This window comes from Hyla sarda, chromosome 8 (genome assembly GCF_029499605.1).
Source record: "Hyla sarda isolate aHylSar1 chromosome 8, aHylSar1.hap1, whole genome shotgun sequence".
Classification (NCBI taxonomy): Eukaryota; Metazoa; Chordata; class Amphibia; order Anura; family Hylidae; genus Hyla; species Hyla sarda.
The window spans coordinates 123536136-123560489 of NC_079196.1; the positions used below are offsets into that span (position 1 = coordinate 123536136).

Sequence of the window (24354 nt, forward strand, 5' to 3'; positions counted from 1 at the left end):
CCCCGCCCTCCCAGGGGATCCCCTATCCCAACTATCACTCCTAACCACCCATGAACCCACCACACCACCACCCTACTCCGAGCCTCTGATTCTACTTTTACCAATAGAGGAGACCACAGAACTCACCAAGGAAGCTGTCATCACCATTGACAATTCCAAAAACTCAGGACAGAACTTCAACTCTTTCCTAAAACCGTGCAGGGACATGAACCCGAAATCAAGCCTGAATTCGTTGGATTTTCAAGAGGCCAGCCTGAAACCACATTGGAAAAACATGGAACACTTCTTCCTCCCAATTACCCCAAGAAAGAAAAAAACTACAAAAGTGGGAAATGAGGAGGAAGAAATAAAGGAAAAAAGGAAAGAAAGGAGACTCTAGAAGAACCCAACAAAGAAATTGATAATGAAACACGGAAAAAATAACCACTCAGACAAAGACACCCTCGTCAAAATTTTCAACCTCTCCTCCCATAAATTGAACATCCATGAAACCACTCTCCTAAAGAAAGGCCTCTCATTTTGTCCCAACGACTTCACTCTGTTCTTGGATCTCCATCAGTTCAAACGCAAATGAACACTTCAAAGACACTTTCTTCTGCCCAATCAAACCCCTCAACCGAAATCATCAAATGAAGAAATAGAAACTACTCCACCTGAAGGAAGACACCCACCCATAAAGAACAAATAAAAATTCTACCCTATTCACAGCCAGGGTCACACCATCAAAACCTTTCACGATTTGATGGCTAAGGAACTAAAACAGTTACCAGCCACCACCAACAAAACCCAGAAAGAAGGGAAGCTTACAAAATCGGAACTATGTGCCTTAAAAAATCTCAAAGAAAATAAAAATATAGTAATAAGACCCGTGGATAAAGGTGGGGGTCTCATCATCCAGGATTACCAAGACTATCACAAAGTAGCATTGAATATTCTAAATGACTCCAAATACTACCGCAAACTGGACTACAACCCTTTTCCACCACCACAAGAAAAACTACAAAACATGTTGGATCAAGCACCAAAACACCATCAACAAAAACGAGAAAAAATTCCTACTCATCAACAAACCATCCGTACTATTATATTACCACCTACCAAAAATTCACAAGAGCGCTACAAACCCACCAGGTCGCCCAATCATTTCCGGCATAAACAGTCACACATCCCAAATGTCGCATTACCTAGATCTCATTCTTCAAGATTATGTAAAACTACTCCCCAGCTACCTCAAGAGCTCCGATGACTTGATCAAAATGTTATGTCCCCTGAAATGGGAAGATTTCAGATTCATCACCCTAGAAGTTACGGCGCTATATTCCAACATCAAACACAGCATCGGCCTAGACTGCATCAGAAACACCCTACAGAATGATACCACAGTACCCCCAATCAAAAAGAGTTTCTTCTCGATTGCCTCCTTACCATTCTCACCAATAACTACTTCAGATATGATGGTGCTGACCTGACGCTAACCTGGTTATGGGGGCCTTTGAAGAATAGTTCATTACAACCCAGACACTTTACAAAGACCATGTGGTTGTTTACCGACGCTACATATACGACCTCTTCCTGTTATGGAAAGGGCCCCCACACCTTATTCAACTCTTTGTGGACAGCATTAACCACAACGACTGGGGGATTAAACTCAAATGAAATCATTCAAACAAAAAAATAGAATTTCTTGACATCGAAATCAGCAATAAAAATTGAGAAATACTCTCAGCAACCCATTTCAAGAAAGTCGACTCAAACAGTTATCTGTCGTTCGACAGTGGACACTAAGAAATGGCACACGAATATACCATTCAGTCAATACAAGCAAATTCACAAAAACAGTACCGAAAATAAAACCTTCAAACAACAAGCCAAAACCCTACAGAACCGTGTCAAAGCAAAAGGATACACGGAACCCCTTTTAAATGAAGCAGACAAGAGAACCAAGATACATATTCAGGACGACTGTCTCAAACCTAAAGAACCCAAAACTGTGCCCACTGACCCAACAGAAAACACCCGCTTGAATTTCATTACCACATACAATTGCGCACACAAAGCAATCCATACAGCATTCAGCAAACATTGGGACATTTTACAAACTGACCCAATACTGAATCCCATTCTTGCAGAAAAGCTCAATATCACCTTCAGAAAAGCACCTACCTTACGGAACATGTTAGCCCCAAGCAGACTCAAGCAACATAACAAACAGAAGTACCAGTACAATACCCATGAAAGGAGCATACAAATGCGGGAAAACCAAATGCCTGTGCTGCAAAACCATAACACACAAATGCAAAACCTTCAAAAGCACCACCAACGGCAAAGAATTTCCAATCAGAGGCCTATACAACTGCAAATCCAGCTATATCATCTAACTCATCACTTGCAAATGCAAAAAACAGTATGTAGGGAGGACAACACAGGAACTACATTGTTGCCTCAACAAACATAGGAATAATATTAAAAATGTATTCCTACTCCACAGCATCTCCAGACACTGTACCGAACTGCACCCGGATGAAGAAGTCCCTCTCACAATCTGCTCTATCGATCATGTCCCAAACCACATCCCCAACAGATTTGAAACCCTCATCAGAAGAGTAATGTTTTGGATTTTTCGCCTTGATATATTACAACCTCAAGGGCTTAATGAAGCCACTGAAGCACCAGAAGCCTTGCACTTACTAATCAGAACCACCACCCGTTGGTCCCTCCAATACTTATCAGCATAGCAAAATAACCATGGTAACAACTTGAATTACAAATAAGAATCCTCACACTATCCAGGCGTCCCACTTATATGTATGGGTATACTATGTATATGTGAGTGGTCAATATCTCATCTATGTTCCCCATTCTTTTATGATGTACAATGTTTAGTTGTCTAATGTTCTGCTGCCACTTACTGGCAAATGGTATGATTTCAACTTCCCCATTCATTCATTTTAGCTTTACACATTACCTCCTGATTCAATTAACCTCTTTGCCCATCTATGAGATCCCATTGACCTAGTTCCCACGGTTCAAACACTCTGTCAACTATCAAAGACTCAAAGACTTTCTTAATTATCAATTGACCCATATCTGTCAATCTCAATTAAAGATTAACCACAACACTGTGTTTCACTCTGGTATTCGAACCCCTCACCATGGTCTCCCATCCTCTCTACTGCCGGGACCCTGCTGTTTATCTTTCAGTTTTGTATGCCGTGAGATCCCCATACACCACATTAGGCCCATAGCTTTCAACAGGCAAAAAATCACATAGTTATTGTACTAGCCCATACATTCCTCTATACCAGTGTTTCCCAAACGCGGTCCTCAAGCACCCCCAACAGGTCATGTTTGTTGGATTTCCTTAGTCTTTCACAGGTGATATAATTATGGTCAGTGAATCAGGCATCACCACAGTTATACCACATGTGAAAGACTAAGGAAATCCAGAAAACATGACCTGTTGGGGGTGCTTGAGGACCGCGTTTGGGAAACACTGCTCTACACCATGAACTTACCCTGGAGGCTGACGTCCCACTCCAATAGAATTCAGACCCACCAAAATTCTAAAGTCTAATGGGATAATGTATTCATGGACCTATGTATATATATTAAACACTGTATCCACATACTGTAACTTGGACCTGAGGAAAGAGGGAGCCCCTCCAAAACGCATAGTCCTTTATGTATTACCACTTATTATGAACTTAATAAAAAGTTAAATACAAAGCTACACCCGACTCCCGTGTCATCACGCCACCGGTGCAGCGCTCTAAGTGCCGAAGTTGGTTATCTACTGGAAGACTAAGGGAACCCCTGCTAGGATTCCAACCTTCCACATCTGTATCCCTACATGTACATTTGTGGCTGGCAGGAGGTCATTTTGCAGGGCTCAGGCAGTGCTCCTCCTTGCACAAAGGCAGAGGTAGGGGTTCTGCTGCTGGGTTGTTGCTCTCCTACAGCCTACTCCATGTCTCCTGATGTACAGGCCTATCTCCTGGTAGTGCCTCCATTCTCTGGACACTACATTGACAGATGCAGCAAACCTTCTTGCCACAGCTCGCATTGATGTGCCATCCTGGATGAGCTGCACTACCACAGCCACTTGTGTGGGTTGTAGACTCCATCTCATGCTACCACTAGAATGAAAGCACTGCCAGTATTGAAAAGTGACCAAAACATCAGCCAGGAAGCATAGGAACTGAGAAGTGATCAGTGCTAGCCATAGGCAGAACCACTCCTTTATTGGGGGTGTTTTGCTAATAGCCTATCATTTCTACCTGTTGTCTGTTACATGTGCACAACAGCATGTGAAAATGATTGTCAATCAGTGTTGCTTCCCGAGTGGACAGTGTGATTTCACAGAAGTGTGATTGACTTGGAGTTACATTGTGCTGTTTAAGTGTTCCCTTTATTTTTTTGAGTAGTGTATAATGCTCATTCGAGATGACCTAAAGAAAGTAAAGGAGAGATTGGTTCAGATTGAAGGGGTCTTTCCACAGCTAGATATTAAAGGGGTACTCCGCTGCCCTGTGTCGGAAGCTCCCCTTCCCAGCGTCCGGAAGTTTATTGTTCCAGACGCTGTGTGCGGGCTTCCGCGTTCAGGGCCGCCCCTCGTGACGTCACGCCTGCCCCCTCAGCGAAAGTCTATGCTAAGGGGGAGCAATGGCGTCACGAAAGGGGCGGGCGTGACGTCACGAGGGGCAGCCCTAAACACGGAAGCCCGCACACAGCGTACGGAACAATAAACTTCTGGACGCTGGGGAGCGGAGTTTCCGACACAGGGCAGCGGAGTACCCCTTTAAAGTCATAACAGCAATTAAAGTACAAGAAGAATTTTTATAAAGAGAGCAGAGCTCTAAAAGAAAAGATTATTGAACTGGAAGATAGAAAGCTACAAACTGGATTAGAAACTTGGTTGGAGCAGAAGCCTTGTCAGAATGGTTTTTCATTGAAAGAGCCCACCGAGTTCCGGCAGGCAAACTGATCCTGGGAGCAACGCCAAGGACTATGTTAATAAAGCTTTTGTGTGCTAAATACAGAGAACCTTGCTAAAATTTTCAAAAGAAAAAGGAAAAATTTTATATGGCTCAGCTAATATGTTTATGTACCCCAATTTCTCAAAAGTGACACAGAAAAGGAGGGTTGCTTTCAGAGAAGTAAAGAAGAAACTACATTCCATTCTCCCTTTTGTTTCCAGAGCCAATGAGGATAGCTTTTAAATGAAAAAACTTGGTTCTTCCAAACCGAAGAGGAAGCAAGCAAATGGATGGACTCTCAGGGGTAATAAATTGATGGGGGGGGGGGGGGGGGAGAAAAGTGAAGGGTTGGAGAGTTGGGCATGCTCAACTTATGTTGGGGAGGGAGGGGAAGGGAGGTGGGATTAGCCTGGCACTGAGGGTGAGAACAAGGAGTGTTCATAGGTGTTTTGTGTTTCATGTGTGGCATGGATAATAAGAATAAAGAGAGTAGATTGCTAGTAAGGAATGTGAGGGGGATAAAAGAAAGAGTAGCAATTTTTTTGTAGAATTAATAATTATTTACCTGCTATAGTGTGTTTAGTGGAGACTTCCAGTGAGTCAGTAAAGTTGTTTAAAAAAAGATGGGCCTAGACAGAGATTCATTTGATTTATTCATCTTATTCATCGGGGATCTCTGTTTTGATTCATGAAAAAGTTAACATTGAAATCCATAACTTAGAATGTGATAATAGATGTAGATATGTCTTTTTATATGCCAGATGGGAAGAAATAGAGGTGATATTAGCTTTTATATATATCCCCCCACAATTTAATTTGGAAGCTTTACAGAAACTTTTGAATTTTTCTAAAAACAACATTTTTAAGGATCTTTATGTGGCAGGAGATTTCAACTCAGTTTGTGATTGTTGGCAAGATTCTGTGAGGAAGCAGGATTGAATGATGAATGGAGAATATTGTATACAGAGCAAGAAATCTTTTCATGTTTTAGTAAAACTTATAATTCTGCTTTAAGGATAGACCTAATATTAGCTAATGATAGCACCCTGCAAAACACAAGTAAAATGAGTTATGAGCCAAAATGTGTGTCGGACCATGCAATGATGGTATGTAACGTGAGACACCCAGGAATAAATGCATCAGGTAAAATTAAAATTAACATTAACCCACACTGGTTAGAAATAGAGGAGGTAACATTGGGGATAAAAGATTGGAAATAAATGTAGAATATGGAGTGGGAGGTGGTTGTATATGGCAGACAGAATAGCGCTTGTAAAAAATGATAACTTTACCAATAGTTTTGCAATGGAGTGGCACTGGTAAGGATTGGGGATAAGTTTTTTTGGGAATTAGAGAACAAAATAAATGATTTGATACGGGGTCGAAAACATGTCCAAATAAAAAAAAAAATCTTAACCCACCAATTGAAAGAGGTGGATTGGGATTCCCTAATTTTTACTTTTATTATATTGCAGAACAGTTAAATTATATTGCACAAGGGGGGGGGGGATTTAGAGGTGGTAAGGAAAAAGGGAATTTGTGGAGAGAGTGGTAAATTAGGTAGGAAATAATGGAAGTGCTTCCCTAGGTTAAAAACTCTAGATGAAAGACAAGGAAATTGTTGAAGGGAGTTTTGTATTTACCATATATACTCGAGTATAAGCCATCCCGAATATAAGCCGAGGCCCCTAATTTCACCCCAAAAACCCAGGAAAAGTTATTGACTCGACTATAAGCCTGGGGTAGGAAATATGTCATCCCCCCCATGTCATCATCCTTCCCTGTCATCATCCAGACCCCCGTCATCATCACCCCCGTCATCATCACCCCGTCATCATCCCCCTCATCATCATCCCCCTCGTCATCATCCCCCCTCGTCATCATCCCCCCCCCTTCATCATCACCGCCTGTTAATCCCTTCTCAGTGGTCTTCAACCTGCGGACCACCATCAGCTGTCCCGGCATGCTGGGAGATGTAGTTTTGAAACATCTGGAGGTCCGCAGGTTGAAGAACACTGCCCGGGCCTTCGTCATCATCCAGACCCCCTTTTGTTTTCTACTCACCTCCCCTCGGTGGGAAGGAAGGGTGAGCTGGTCCGGGCCATCCATCTTTGGCCATCTATGCTGCAGGGACCATCCGGTGGGGAGGGTTAGTCGTTCCGGGCTGTCCATCTTCACCGGGAGGCCCTCTTCTCTGCTCCGGGCCAGCCCCGGACTTGTGACGCTGCTTTGATGCCACCGCGCAGTAACGTCACTGACGTCTGCTGCGCATGGACGTCCCTGCGCATCGTCGTCAAGGCAACGTCACTAGTCCGGGGCCGGCCCAGAGCAGAGAAGAGGGCCTCCCGGTGAAGATGGACAGCCCAGAACGACTAACCCTCCCCACCGGACAGTTCCTGCAGAATAGGAGGTTGAATATGGACAGCCTGGACAAAAGGGGGCTCTGGATGATGACGAAGGCTGCAGTGGTCTTCAACCTGCGGACCTCCGGATGTTTCAACACTACAACTCCCAGCATGCTGGGAGTTGTAGTTTTGCAACATCTGGAGGTCCGCAGGTTGAAGGCCACTGAGAAGGGATTGACAGGTGGAGATGAACGGCCGGGACCCCTCACAGCTTAAGTCAGAAAAGTTTTTTTGTTCACTCGAGTATAAGCCGAGGGGGGCGTTTTCAGCACGAAAAATCGTGCTGAGAAACTCGGCTTATACTCGAGTATATATGGTACACCGATTTGGGATAATTAATATTTAAAGAAATTTGTCAAAATTACTAAATTTTATAGATTGGGGAGACAGAGGTATAAAAATGGTACACCAGTTGGTGAAGGTAGGGAAATTAAAAGAATGGTCCGGGCTTGGACAAGAATTTGGGTTAGAGGAAGGGAAAGTTTTTGGATACTGGCAAGTTAGGGATGCATATACTGTAATGGTGAGAAAGATAAGCAGAGGTAGAAAATAATTACACATGATATTATTGATGTTGTAAGATGCACACGAAATAGGAGTAAGATAAAGGTGTTGGGAAAAATTTATAAAATGATAGTTATTTTGAAGAGTGAACACAAATAATTAAATGTAAAAGGAAATGGAATAAGGATCTGGGGAAAATAAAAGATGAGGAATGGTAAATTGTTTTAAAAAATATTAAAGGGGTATTCCGGGAGAAAAACTCTTATCCCCTATCCCAGCGGCAGTCCCCCCGTGATCTCCCTGCAGCAGCCCGCATTCTACGCGTAGCTGTGTCTGAAGTTTCGGAAGCCTCCGGGCTTCCGAGACGGGGACGTGACGTTGTGGCCGTTACGCCCCCTTCCATAGAAATGAATGGAGGGGGCATGGCGTGACGCCGGAGGTTTCCGAAACTTCAGACGCAGCTATGCTTAGAATGCGGGCTGCTGCAGAGAGATCGCGGGAGGGGGGGGGGTGTTGTCCCCCCCCACCCCCGGAATACCCCTTTAAGCACTCTTCTGTCAATATGAATCATCGAGTTTCATAGTTCAAAATTATCCATCGTCTTCACCAAAATTATTGAATAAGATGGGTTACAGTCAGGTAGCTACATGTCATAAATGTGGAAATGAAAATGCAGATCTATTACACAAGATGTGGGAACTTAGAAAAATTCTGGAATTTTGGGAAAAGTATACAAGAAAATTGAGGGAGATCTGCAAGTTAAACTCCAATTTAATGGGAAATGTAAATAAAGCAAAATATGTATATGTAAAATATGGTACTTAACCCCTTAAGGACCAAGGACGTACCGTACGTCCTTGGTCCTGCTCTCCTGATATAACGCGGGGTTACAGAGTAACCCCGCGTCATATGACGGCGGGCCCGGCGTCATAGTGAAGCCGGGACCCGCCTCTAATAGCGTGCAGCGCCGATCGCGGCGCCGCACGCTATTTACCCTTTAGCCGCGCGCTCAGAGCTGAGCCGCTCGGCTAAAAGCGAAAGTGAAAGTTGCCGGCTAGCTCAGTCGGGCTGTTCGGGATAGCCGCGGCTAATCGTGGCATCTCGAACAGCTTACAGGACAGCGGGAGGACAGCCCCTACCTGCCTCCTCGCTGTCCGATCGCGGAATGACTGCTCAGTGCCTGACATCCAGGCATGAGCAGTCATGCGGCAGAATCGTCGATCACTGGTTTCCTATGAGAAACCAGTGATCAATGATGAAGATCAGTGTGTGCAGTGTTATAGGTCCCTATGGGACCTATAACACTGGGAAAAAAAAGTGAAAAAAAAAGTGAATAAAGATCATTTAACTCCTCCCCTATTAAAAGTTTGAATCACCCCCCTTTTCCAATAAAAAAAAACACAGTGTAAATAAAAATAAACATATATGGTATCACCGCGTGCGGAAATGTCCGAATTATAAAGATATATCATTAATTAAACCGCTCGGTCAATGGCGTGCGCGCAAAAAAATTCTAAAGTCCAAAATAGTGCATTTTTGGTCACTTTTTATATAATTTAAAAATGAATAAAAAGCGATCAATAAGTCCTATCAATGCAAAAATGGTACCGTTAAAAACTTCACATCACGGCACAAAAAAATGAGCCCTCATACTGCCCCATACACGGAAAAATAAAAAAGTTATAGGGGTCAGAAGATGACAATTTTAAACGTATTAATTTTCCTGCATGTAGTTATGATTTTTTCCAGGAGTCCGACAAAATCAAACCTATATAAGTAAGGTATCATTTTAATCGATGGACCTACAGAATAAAGATAAGGTGTCATTTTTACCGAAAAATGTACTACCTAGAAACGGAAGCCCCCAAAAGTTACAAAACGGCGGTTTTTCTTTAAATTTTGTCGCACAATGATTTTTTTTTCCGTTTCACCGTCAATTTTTGGGCAAAATGACTGCCGTCATTACAAAGTAGAATTGGTGGCGCAAAAAATAAGCCATAATAGGGATTTTTAGGTGCAAAATTGAAAGAGTTATGATTTTTTAAAGGCAAGGAGCAAAAAACGAAAATGCAAAAACGGAAAAACCCCGGGTCCTTAGGGGGTAAAGGGTACCTTTCATCTGGCAGGGAGCAGTGCTAAGCTTGTCTGTGTCCCGGCTGCAGTCTGAGATTTAGGACTTCAGCATAAGTCTGAAATCTATATAAAAAAAAAAAAAAGGCTTGCGGCCAGGACTGATAGGGAGACCTAGCGGTATTTTTTTCAAAGTGGACAATTAAATAGAAAGAAGCATATTTTTTTTATAACATGCTATTGGAAAGTTATTCTGCATACAATAACCACTAATATATCAAAAGACAATAACCTATAATATATCAAAAGTTTTTTTTTTTTATGAAAGGTACCCTTTAAGTTAATGGGACAAGCAAAAATAATTATACTAAGGAATTGGATGTCCCCATGTGCCCCAACGCTAAATGAATAGATCGGTTTGGTTAATAAAGTATGAGGAGATATCATGTAGAGGGAAAAAGATTGAAGAAAGAGTGTGTAAAGGATGGTTGTCTTGGAAAAGTAGAGTTATTGTTGTAACAGGGTAAGCTAGAAAGTGCCAGGCTGGGAGGTGGGGAAGGGAGTAAAGTATTGGAAATGTAATCTATTCACATGTACAGTATTCTGTGCCGATTTGATGTGAAGGATTTCAAGCTGTGTTCAGTTTACATTGAAATCTGCAGCAGAAAATCCTGTGCATTAAATCTGCGCGTCAAATCTGCACAGAATACTGTACGTGTGAATAGACGATTAAGAAAGAATTACTGTAATGTTTGTATTGGGAAAAAAAATAATAAAGTTTAAAAATAAATAAATAGGAGAATTAGGCCTAGCCTTGTGCCCATGTGGATGCACCCTTTGGATTATATAGTTAGTTTAGCTGCATAATTAAAGTTTTTACATAATCAACAAGCAACAATAATTAAGAACATATTCTGATATACTTATAGATGCTTACGACATATGACAGTATATTGATGTAATTATATTGATGTTTAAAACTGCAAGAAAAAGTATAGTAATGGAATATCAACATTATGAGCATCCAAAAATGTAATAAGTATTAACTGATTTAGAAATATATTAAAAAAAGGTACCTTGTATCAGTCACATTGGAGTTTTCCACATAATAAGTGCATTCTTTCTTTTTAATATGTTCTGCAATCCAAGAGCCAATATTTTCCTGCAATAATGTAGTAGTAGATATTATGAAATTAGAAATCATTCAATAAATAACACAAATGATTGGAAGTGTATGAGGACACTGATTTGTCTGTTTCAATATTTGGTACATAAACTTTGGAACATTTTTGCCCTTAATGCTGGATGTTACTATGTTACTATGTTATGCAGTTTTTTTTTTTAAATAACTTTTTTAAATAATATGATGCCTGTGTAATAATTGATGTGAATCAAGCAATCACATGGTCCTGTCCCACAAAAGGAATAATACAAATTAAATAAAATTATTAATACAATTTAAGAAAATCTTAAAATAATGAAATAAAAAAATAAAGCTTTGCATTGGTATACCACTTTTCACCTCTTGGGCTCTTTCAGTGTAAAATCACATAGATCCAAACCTGCTGAGTATTACAGTATGGGCTTACATTAGGACAAAACTATGTTATAGTATGTAAAAGTCATATATAAAAAACGCAAAGGGTTCCCCCTATGTTTATTCTCAGCCAGATACAAACCAAGCAGTATCAGCCTGAAGTTACTAGGGTGGGCGAGGTGGGTGACCATTGTTACTCACCCTCAACAGCCTAAATAACGCCAGTCTGTTACCACCTTGGCCCAGGAGCGCCATTTTTTATGCTCCGGGCCTGTTGGTACCGGCTCTTCCTGGCACCCCTATGGTGGTGGGTACCGAGGTAATAATTGGGGGTTGGCGCTAACTGTTTTTGGGGCTGACACTAAGCCCCGGCTTAGTAATGGATTCCATCTATAAGACAACTTCCACTACTAAGCCTGTAAAGTAAATGGGAAAAAAATACAACACATTTAATAAAACTTTGATACCAAAAAACACTCCCCCCACATGCCCTTGTTAACTATTTCATTAAAATTAAACAAACAAAAACGTTGGTCCTTGACATACTCCACCAAATCTGAAGTAGTCCACAGGATCTGAAATGAGAAAAAAAAATTCACGGAACATAGGTTAGTACATTTATTGTGACCCTCTCGCTCCGCACAACTACAACTCCCAGCATGTCCCCACTGTAAGAGCATACTGAGAGTTGTAGTCATGTGACAGTGGGCTGGTGGGAGATGTGCAGGTGGGTGACAAGCAAGCCAGTGAAGCTTGCCACCTGCTCGCTCATATCCTGCCAACTGTGCCGCATGACTACAACTCCCAGCATGCCCTTGCAGTAAGGACATGCTGGGAGTTGTAGTCGCGCAGCACAGACGGGAGATGTGCGGGTGGGTGACAAGCTTGTCACAACTTCCAGCATGCCCGTAGTTGTGTTACAGGGGCAGGCAGAAGATGTGCTTGTCACCTGCCCTGCCTCAGGACTACAACTCCCAGCATGCCCGTAGTTGTGTTACACGGGCAGGCAGAAGATGTGCTTGTCACCTGCCCTGCCTCAGGTCTACAACTCCCAGCATGTCCTTACTGCAAGGGCATTCTTGGAGTTGTAGTTAAGCACCAGGGGCAGGTGATAAGCTTGTCACCCACTCCCACCGCAGGACTACAACTCCCAGCATGCTCTTGCAGTAAGGACATGCTGGGAATTGTAGTTGTGTGGCACGAGCGGAAGATGTGCGGGCGGGTGACAAGCTTGTTACCTGCCCGCACATCTTCCACCCACCCACACTGCATTACTACAACCCCCAGCATGTCCTTATTATAAGGGAATGCTGGGAGTTGTAGTTGTGTGAAGCGGGCGGGTGACAAGGAAGCCAGGGAAGCAGACGGCTTGTGCTTTGCTCCCTGGCTTCCCAGCAGGGAAAATGAAGTTACAGCACTGTAACTTCATAATTCCTTCTGACAGCTGTGATTGGCCAGAAGGTCGGGACCAATCACAGGTCTGCCCAAGAAATATGAAATTACAGTGCTGTAATTTAATTTTCCTGTTGGCCAGCTCCGCTCCCTGGCCACCTGCCCGCATCTCTCACCTGCCCGCTAGGTATTGCAGAACTACAACTCCCAGCATGCTGGAAGTTGTAGTTTTTCAATATCTACCGAGCGAGCGGGTGATAAATGCGGGCGGGGGCCGGGAAGCGGAGCTGCACAAAAAGTCGCACAAAAGTCGCAGTTGTGACTATTTGTGCGACTTTTTTTAAATTTCTGTCAAAGGCAAGTTTTTAAGCCAGGTCTGACCTGGCTTACAATTGCAACTTTTTGAAAGGGGTTTGCGACTTTTATTTGCTTACGTGCGACATTTGCAATGATAAATTCCCTACCACTGCAAAGTGAAAATTGAAAATTGTTTAGGTTCAGCTGATTGGTGTTTTTTGCTTACCCACAAAAATCGCACAAAAAATTGCTTATGCGCACGTGCGACTTTTTGTGTGACTTCTGTAAGCAAAAGAAAAAGTCTAAATGTCCCTCTATAACTTTGCAAGTGCATTTTTGTTACTCTCATATGTCATACTTAGTGTTGGATCTTGGCCTACATTATATTCTATATTGCTGCCTAGTACATTTATAGTTTTGTCTCCTCAGCACTGAAATGACAACATCTTGTTGAAATGTCCTGTTTTTTTCTTTCAAGATTAGAAAAAAGGTATCTAGTCTTAGATCTAACATTTATAGGCATCTAGCTTGAATCTCTGTCATGCTGGAGTGACTTTGTTGATGTAAAAGCTCAGAAATCAGATCAAGTCAGTGCAGTATGATTGTGCACTACCTCCTTTTTGTCAATGTGCCATGTATAACCACTTGTCTTAACTAAAAAGACCTTAGTTTATAACTCCAGCAGATCATTATGTGTGTAGGCTGAAATGTCAGCACTGTTTAACATTGCATGTCCCACTGGAAGGGAGACAAATATCAAACTGAAATGACAGAAAGAGGTGCACAGAGACGAATCTCTGCACGAATTATAAGAATGGCACATAGGGATCCATTCTCTACAGAGATTGGAATTGGATGTCACATTACTAAGCCTAGGGCGTCAACCATTGTTCACACAAACTATCAGAAGGCACTTGGACAATGAGTTACAAACTAGACATCCAGCTACAGGTGTTCCATTGATCTCACACCACCACCCTTAAAGGCTAGCATTGTGCAGAGCAAAGCGGTAATTGAGTTCTATCTTCTTTAGCGATGATTCCTGTTTTTTTCTCTAATGCATTGATAGCCGCAGATAGATTAGTCTCAAGACCACATGGCCAACACTGACCCTACCTCAAGGATTATGGTGTGGGGTAGCATAATGTACAGTAGCCAGACCCAACACTGACAGCATGAAGTTAATTTGATTTAATTGTGGAACCAGTAGTCCTGCCATTTATCCGAAATGTCCCAGGAGTTGTTTTTTAACCAAAGTGTGAACAAAGTCCTCTTTCCAGCTCACCTTCACCACACTGTCTTGCACGGATCTGCACTTAGCCAAATGCAATATGCAGAAGAAGAAAAGATGATCCAGCAATGTGACAACAAATTCCAGCTTTATAAAGAGACACTGTAAAAGCAGGTACAGCAACCATTTAGCATTTCTGGCGCATCAGAAGTGGATCTGATGGACCTGTGTGGACAATGACTGAACCCTATCAGGGAGCGGAGTCTAAGGTGCCGCTGGTTTTCACCAGAGCCCGCCACAAAGCAGGATGGTCTTGAAGTAGCAGGCGGCACCCAGGTTGCTACCCCTGACACGATTCGTCCACGCAGGCTGCCTAGGTGAAACTTGGTGCTGGAGTACACAAGAATAGTCAGTCGTAGCAGAAGGTCAAAGGCAGGCAGCAAAGAAGCGTACTCAGGTCACAGGCACGAGGTCAGGAGGCAGGCGGCAAAGGTGGGAGGTCAGGTCACAAGCAGGAGGTCTGGAACACTAATAGGCAATACATAGAAGAATGCTTTCACTAGGCACAAGGCACAAAGATCCGGCTGGGAACCGTAGTGCCGGAACTAAATAAGATTGGTTTCAGACAAGCACCAATTATTGGTGCACTGGCCCTTTAACCCCTTAAGGACTCAGGGTTTTTCCGTTTTTGCACTTTCGTTTTTTCCTCCTTACCTTTTAAAAATCATAACCCTTTCAATTTTCCACCTAAAAATCCATATTATGGCTTATTTTTTGCGTCGCCAATTCTACTTTGCAGTGACATTAGTCATTTTACCCAAAAATGCACGGCGAAACGGAGAAAAAAATCATTGTGCGACAAAATCGAAAAAAAAACGCCATTTTGTAACTTTTGGGGGCTTTCGTTTCTACGCAGTGCATATTTCGGTAAAAATTACACCTTATCATTATTCTGTAGGTCCATACGGTTAAAATGATACCCTACTTATATAGGTTTGATTTTGTCGCACTTCTGGAAAAAATCATAACTACATGCAGGAAAATTTATACGTTTAAAAATGTCATCTTCTGACCCCTATAACTTTTTTATTTTTCCACGTACGGGGCGGTATGAGGACTCATTTTTTGCGCCGTGATTTTAAGTTTTTATCGGTATGATTTTTGTTTTGATCGGACTTTTTGATCACTTTTTATTCATTTTTTAATGATATAAAAAGTGACCAAAATACGCTTTTTTGGACTTTGGAATTTTTTTGCGCGTACGCCATTGACCGTACGGCTTAATTAATGATATATTTTTATAGTTCGGACATTTACGCACGCGGCGATACCACATATGTTTATTTTTTATTTTTTTTACACTGTTTTATTTTTTTTATGGGAAAAGGGGGGTGATTCAAACTTTTATTAGGGAAGGGGTTAAATGACCTTTATTAACACTTTTTTTTTACATTTTTTTTGCAGTGTTATAGGTCCCATAGGGACCTATAACACTGCACACACTGATCTCTAATGCTGATCACTGGCGTGCATTAACACGCCTGTGATCAGCATTATCGGCGCTTGACTGCTCCTGCCTGGATCTCAGGCACGGAGCAGTCATTCGTCGATCGGACACCGAGGAGGCAGGTAAGAGCCCTCCCGGTGTCCGATCAGCTGTTCGGGACGCCGCAATTTCACCGCGGCGGTCCCGAACAGCCCGACTGAGCAGCCGGGTCACTTTCACTTTCACTTTAGAAGCGGTGGTCAGCTTTGACCGCCGCTTCTAAAGGGTTAATACCGCACATCGCCGCGATCGGCGATGTGTGGTATTAGCCGCGGGTCCCGGCCGTTGATTAGCGCCAGGACCGACGCGATATGATGCGGGATCGCGGCGCGATCCCGCTTCATATCGCGGGAGCCGGCGCAGGACGTAAATATACGTCCTGCGTCGTTAAGGGGTTAAATTTAGAAGAACCCGCGCGCGTGCCCTAGGAGGCGGGGACACGGGCGCCAGCAGAGTCAGACAGGAGGAGGAGAACAGAGCAGGGCTCACAAGCGCGCCCCACAATGCGAGGAGCAGGACCACCGGAGAAAGAAGAGGACGGGACGGACGGTAAGCGGCAGTCCCGGGTTCGCATGCGGGCGGACCGTGGCACTGCCGGGAGCAGAGGGCAACACATGAGAATGCTCCTGGCCGGAGTGACCGGCCGGAATGAGAGCCCTAACTGTCTCCCATTAAGCACATTGGAGACATTATTTGTCAACAATTGAAAAGGGAGCTTCCAGCTGTGAATCATGATCAGCCTGTGTCATGTGAATCATGATCAGCCTGTGTTTTCAATGTGGCAGAATATTTCTCAGAGAAACATTAATGACCTCACTGATAACATTCCAAGGCATGTAAGTGCATGTATTTCTGCGCGTGATGGTCATACTCGATACTTTTGTTTTCAATATTTTGTTTATTATTTATTATTATAATTTTTTCATATTTTGCATATAATTACCACTTCTATCAAGCCTATGATTTCCATAATTCCATTGTTTACTTTGTGACTCAAAAATCGACAATCCTATCAGTATACACATTGGCCCTTATTTACTAAGAGTGGAGTGGAGTTTCTTTGTGGGTTTTGATTCCCGACATGTATTTTTTCACAATATTTACTATTGTTTCTGTATGTTTTGCACTTTTCCCTTTTCAGAGCTCAAATCCACCACATTTTCTGTGGAAACATTAGTAAATATGTTGGGATTTTTGAAAATGCGGCCACGCTCCCTTTTCCCAGAGACCATGCCCCTTTTCCTGATTTTCTAAGTAAAGTGGAGAATTGGTTGGGTCTTTTGAATTTTTGGGTGAAAATTCTGGGGCAAATTTTGGCACAGACACAATATGTGGCACAATACAACAGGTTTTGGTGCACAACCAGACAAAACAGGTTGAGCTTACAATAGTAAATCAGGGCAATTGTATTAACCCCCTAAGGACCAAGCCCATTTTGACCTTAAGGACCAGGCAAATTTTCATTTTTGCACTTCGCTTTTTCCTCCTCTTCTTCTAGAAATCACACCACTTTCAATTTTGCATCTACAGACCCATAGAAGGGCTTGTTTGTTGCGCCACCAATTGTACTTTGTAATGACATCAATCATTTAATAACAAAATCTACTGCAAACCAAAAATATACATTTTGTCGGTGAAATTGTAAAAAAAAAAAAAAAGCACCATTTTGTAAATTTTGGGGTCCTCCGTTTCTACACAGTGCAATTTTCTGTAAAAATTACACCTGCTCTTTCTTCTGTAGGTCCATACGGTTACAAGGATACCCAATTTATGTAGGTTTTATTTTAGTTTTCTACTTTAACCCCTTAAGGACGCAGGGTTTCTCAGTTTTTGCATTTTCGTTTTTGCCTCCTTACCTTTTAGAAATCATAACCCTTTTAACTTTCCACCTAAAAATCCATATTATGGCTTATTTGTTGCATCACCAATTCTACTTTGCAGTGACATTAGTCATTTTACATGGCAAAACAGGAAAAAAAAATCATTGTGTGCCAAAATCGAAGAAAAAACGCAATTTTTTAACTTTTGGGGGCTTCCGTTTCTACACAGTACATATTTCGGTAAAAATGACACTTTATCATTGTTCTGTAGGTCCATACGGTTAAAATGGTACCCTGCTTATATAGGTTTAATTTTGTCGTACTTCTGGAAAAAATCATAACTACATGCAGGAAAATGTATACGTTTAAAAATGTCCTCTTCTGTTTTGTGCGCCGTGATCTGAAGTTTTGTATCTGTACCATTTTTGTTTTGATCTGACTTTTTGATCACTTTTTATTCTCTTTTTAATGGTATAAAATGTGACTAAAAATACGCTTTTTTGGACTTTGGAATTTTTTTTTACATGTACGCCATTGACAGTGCGGTTTAATTAACAATATATATGAAATTTTTTTTTTTATATAACTGTTTATTTATAAGTTTTACATGTTTTCAAAACAAAGAAACAGGAGAGAAAAAAAATTATCATATAGAGAAAATTACAACAATTTGAAGGATCATACCAACAGAAGAAAATGCTGGTACATCAACAAGGTGTTTCCTCAAAAACTTGAGAATGTTACAATGGAGAGAGAAAAAGGATAATGATATAAAACAATAATTCTCCAGAAAATAGGTGGGAATTCTAGGAAATGTTAACTCTGATCATCGCAATGGATATTGAAAACAGGATCATGTATAAAACATTTTCATTAGGAACATTTCACGATAATGTTTACTTCCCTTGAAATGTCAGAAAAGAAAAAAAAAGTAGATAAAGGGAAAAGAAAAAAAAAAGGGAGAAGAGGAAAAAGAAAGAAAGCTGCATGGTCCGAGTACTAAAGCCATCAATCATGCATCATAGGTCTCCCAATCTTGCCAAATTGTATAATACTTAGAAAGTGTGTTGTCAAGTGTTGCCAAGAAATATTCCATTCTCTTTATATCTCTAATCCTATCTAAAAGCATATTTATCGGAGGATGGGTGGATTCGTTCCACCAGCTCGCAATCATGTATTTAGCTGCCGTGAGAATATGTAATAGAAGTTTAACTTGTATTTTACTAGGCCACTGGGAAGCATGTTAAGTAAAAATATGGCAATGTCAGTCCCATCACTTTTTGTATAAGCTCCCGGACCGTATTCCAATACCCCAAAATCCCAGGACAATCCCAAAATATATGTGGAAGCGTTCCCGTTGATTTCTGACATCTCCAGCATATCGGAGACCTCTGGGAATAATCGATGGAGTAATTCAGAGAATTTTCGCCCCAGATACAGTTCCCATTTGTCCATATATGTGTGACGGATCTCGGAGATATCTTTAGGCAGAATCAATAAAGTGTATATATCCGAGATAAGTCCTCTGGTTGATACATAGTTCTTACAAATATTCTCAAAGGGAGTCAATGAGGGTAAAGTTGTGTTTGACCCTCAAAGGGAGTCAATGAGGGTAAAGTGCGTTCGAAGATAGTATAGAGAGTATTTCCTGATATAACGGAAAGGATGACTCCGGGAGGTGGGAGGTGGACTGAAGGGTGGCAAATGGCATTAGTGTCCTTCTCAAGGGGTCAACTATGTCTATTAATCGGCGCAAGTTTTCCTTTACCCATGTATCGGTTACTACACTTTCGTAGCTGGACAGGAGGGAGGGGTTCGCGATCAAAGGAGTTAGCATTGACATGTGTTACGTTAACCCGCAAGTTGATTTAACTGATTCCCAGATCTTAAGCATGACTGAGGTCGTCCTCAGTAGTTTCCTAGGAAACTGGGGATGTCGCCAGGACCAGATCAATGAATCCAGGCGTGTGGGTAATATCCAACCCATCTCAATTTCCGACCACCTCTGGAGTGGCTGGGATGTAAATAATGTTGGAAGTCTTCTCAAGTGCGTTGCCACATTGTCTGGAAACGACAATCCTCCAAGCCTCCTAGGCATAGCCAAGACCGCAAAGGGGATCCTATGTCTACCATCCCTCTAGACAAATTTAAGTAGCATAGACTGCAGGTTGAGAAGAGAGCCCTTGGGGATGAGGATAGGAAGTGTCTCTAACAAGCATAATATTTTTGGTAAAGCCGTCATTTTCACTGCAGCAATTCTACCTAAGAGGGACAAAGGAAGTGACCTCCATTTAAGTAATAATTTTTTAATTTCACATACCAGAGAAGGAAAATTTTGTTTGAATAAAGAGGTGATATTAGGGCTAAGGTTTATACCTAAATATTTAAGGGACGTCACTTGCCATCTGTATTTATAATTTAATTTAAGGGTGTCAAGGTCTTTGGGTGGGACGCGTATTGGTAGAATTTCCGTTTTGTCCGAATTAATCTTGTATCCCGAAATTTTTGAATATTGACCAATAACCGTAAGTAAATTAGGTAGGGACACGTGTGGATCAGTTAATGTTAATAAGACGTCATCTGCAAATAACGATACCTTAAATTCACTAGAACCTACATTGACACCATGGATGGCGGCGTTTTCCCTTATGTAAGCCGCAAGGGGCTCTATACTAAGGACGAACAGTAATGGGGAGAGAGGACACCCTTGTGTAGTGCCGTTTGAAATAGATAAATATGCAGAAGTAGCATGTTTAAGTTTAACTTGGGCAGTTGGATTAGTGTAAAGTCCGGAGACAGCCGACAGAAACGGACCCGTAATGCCGAATGCTTGTAAAGTAGATAACAGAAAAGTCCAGCTTATTCTGTCTAACAATATATTTTTATAGTTCGGACATTTACACACGTGGGGATACCACATATGTTTATTTTTATTTACACTGTTTTATTTTTTAATGGGAAAAGGGGGGTGATTCAAACTTTTATTAGGGAAGGGGTTAAATGATCTTTATTAACACTTTTTTTAAACTTTTTTTTGCAATGTTATAGCTCCCATAGGGGCCTATAATATTACATACACTGATCTTTTACACAGATCACTGGCATGTATTAACATGCCTGTGATCAGTGTTACCGGTGCTTGACTGCTCCTGCCTGGATCTCAGGCACCGAGCAGTCATTCGCCGATCGGACACCGAGGAGGCAGGTAGGGTCCCTCCCGGTGTCCTGTAAGCAGCCCGACTGAGCATCCGGGATAGTTTCACTTTCGCTTCAGACGCGGCGGTCAGCTTTGATCGCCGCGTCTGAAGGGTTAATACAGGGCATCACCGCGATCGGTGATGTCCTGTATTAGCCACGGGTCCCGGCCGTTGATGGCCAACAGGACCGCCGCGATATGATGCGGGGTCACGGCGTGACCCCGCGGCATATCACAGGAGCCAGCGCAGGACGTAAATATACGTCCTTTGTCGTTAAGGAGTTTAAAAAAAATCCTGACTACATGCACCAAAATTTGTATGTTTAAAATTGTCATATTCTGACCCTTATAACTTTATTTATTTTTCCACATACAGGGCTATATGAGGGCTCATTATTTTGAGCCATGGTCTGTAGTTTTTTATCAGTACCATTTTTGTTTTGATGTGACCTTTTGATCGCTTTTTATTAGTTTTTTATGGTATATGAAGTGACCAAAAATATAGCTAACCTTATATTTTAATAGTTCGGGCATTTATCCACACGGCAGTACCACATATGATAATTTTTTTTATTATTACATTATTTTATTTAAAAAATGGGAAAAGGGTGGTGATTAAACTTAATAAGGAAGGGGTTGACTCACTTTTATTAACTTTTATTAACTTTTATTAACTTTTGATTGCTTACGCTGCTCAATGTTATGACATAGCATAGCATTGATCAGTGTTCTCGGCGCTCTTCTGTTCTAGCCTGCTGAGCAGACTTGGAGCAGCATATCACTTAATGGACAACAAAGAGGCAGGTGAGGACCCTCCTGTCGTACAGTAAGCTGATCGGGACATCGCGATTTTGTCGCAATTGTCCCGGTCAGCTCCACTGAGCTGATGGGATAGTTTTATCTCTCATTTTAGATGCCGCAATCAACTTTGATCGTGGCGTCTAAAGGGATAATGCTGGGCATCGGCCCGATCGGCGGTGCCCGGCATTGCCATGGGTCCTGGATTCCTGTTCTCAACTTGTGAGAATGGTTTAAACCCTGTTAATGAGACAAGGGCATACAGTTACGCCCTTGGTCCTTAATGGGGTACTCCACCCCTAGTATCTTATCCCCTAACCAAAGGATAGGGGATAAGATGTCAGATCGCAGGGGTCCTGCCACCATCACGCCCCATGATGTCACAAGTGGGCGGAACTGGGATGTCACGATGCTCCGGCCCTTGTATCGCCGGTCATTACGCATTCCCAAAGGATAGGGGATAAGATGCTAGGGGCAGAGTACCCCTTTAAGTACCAAGGCTCAAGGGCGTACCTGTACGCCCTTGGTCCTGGACAGGTTAAAGTAGCTTCCATTTGCCATTTTTATATGATGCTATTTAAGGTTTCTGTCTAAATACAAAGAAATCAGAATTTTCTTTTATGAGTCCTGTGGCTAGTCAAAAACATTTTCTTAAAGAGAACTATGAAAGTGTGAAGCTCATTTAAGGTTATAATAGTGAATATAACAGCATGTACCAAACAGACCCCGACAGAGCCAACTGAGAAGCATTAAAATAGACAATTAAAAAGGAAGACATTTTCTCCAAAGCCAGGCGCTTCTCCCAATAAAAAGTTATCTTTATTCAGTCAGGAAAGACATAAAAATGTTGGTATAAAAAGCACTTTCAACGCGTTTCTAGCTCGGACTGAGCTCTTTATCAAGACATGCAACTACTTCTTCAGTAAACTGAGAAGCATTGATAGGCATAGCCAGGTGGCAACTAGAGAGGGGCAAATTTTTCAAAAATTCTGTTCGATCCAAATATATTTGTGGCAAATCGCTATTAAAACGGCTATTTCCGGGCTATAAGAGAGCCTCAATAGGGGTGTAGAACACTTTGCGTTGCCGTAACATGCATAGGGAGTGAGCTGGGGTAGTTAAGTAATACTGTTATTCAATATGGCATGCAGATTACAGGCGTCAATATTAGAATCACTGCCTCAGAGCAGCAAAATGACAAGATGAGTCTGGATATGGCAGCAGGGTCGGGAGACCATATAGTGTCACAATTGAAGAGATTAAAGAGATTTTTGAGATGTCAATTGAAGAGTTTAAAGAGATTAATGAGTTTAATGTGCCACAAGCAGCATGAGATCATATGGCGGCACAATGACACAGTCCGGAGGTGGCGACAGTAGTGTGTCAGTTTGTCCTTCCTCTCAGTGTTGCAGGCCTGACCCGAGAGGGCTACTGGGTAGATCCTGACTGTATCATATGCTTGTCTAAAATATTAAGCCATGCATGTGTAAGTAAATATGGCTTGTACTGTGAAACTGCGTATGAAACTGCGAATGTGTCATTTAATCAGTTATGGTTTATTTTAAACTTTAACTGGGATCTCACTAAAAACTTTCTTTATTGGTATGCTCTAAAATAATTATAATTTGTGAAGAATTCATAAACAGTGATAGTTTTAACCACTGTTTATGAATTCTTCACAAATAATTATTTTAGAGCATACCAATAAAGAACATTTTTAGTGAGAACCCAAGTTAAGGGTATTAGTCCCCGAGGAGGGTTAGCCCTCCAAACAGTTTTGTAATTATTGTTTAGTCCACCATGGGACTCATGAGGGATTAGTTGATATAAATGGTTTATTTTTATCGCTCCAACCTGTTTCCTTGGATTCTTGTGGTAATTCCAGAGCTAATATATGACGGCGAGCAGCTTAAGGAGGGTGTGCTTTGCGGTGTACCAGTGGCTAAAGTGCATGCAAAGTTTCCAGACCATTTTTAGGATGTCTTGCAGATGGGTGGAAGACTTAAGGAACCACTTGAAAATCAGATTGAACAAGTGTGCCATGTCATGGTTTATTTTTATTGCTTTAACTAGTTTCCTTGGAGTCTGGATGTGGCAGCAGCCTGACGAGACCATAGGGCCTCATAATTGAAGAGATTTTTTTAAAAGGTTAATAGAAAATTTTGAATAGATTAACAAGTTTAATGAGCCATCAGCATGAGGAGATCACATGGCAGGACAATGACACAGCCTGGAGGTGGCAGCAGCCTATATAGGCCGCAGAGCACCACAATGACAGAGCCTGGAGGTGGCAGCAGCATGACGAGACCATAGGGCGGCACTATGACAGAGCCTGAAGGTGGCAGAAGCAGGATGAGACTATAGGGCGGCACAATGACAGAGCCTGGAGGTGGCAGCAGCATGAGGAGACCATATGATGGCACAATGACAGAGCCTGGAGGAGGCAGCGGCAGCATCAGGAGTCCTGAAAGTGACCCGGTGACTGAGTGGGGTGGTTGGTGGCAATACCAGTAACTGCTGATGAAGGTGGGTGAAAAAAGGAGCACTTGGCATCAGATGTGTGGCATCAGGTGGGTGGCAGA

The 24354-nt window shown here is 42.0% G+C and overlaps 1 protein-coding gene across 2 annotated transcripts in view; it reads right to left on the reverse strand.

Moving 5' to 3' along the window:
* The window catches only part of TRPM2 (transient receptor potential cation channel subfamily M member 2), a 577304-nt gene that overhangs the window by 426598 nt on the left and 126352 nt on the right, over window positions 1-24354 (reverse strand). For both annotated transcript variants that reach the window (XM_056536782.1, XM_056536781.1), the window contains exon 3: window positions 11032-11117. In XM_056536782.1, the coding sequence (XP_056392757.1) occupies window positions 11032-11117 (86 nt within the window). The remainder of the gene's footprint in view (window positions 1-11031; window positions 11118-24354) is intronic.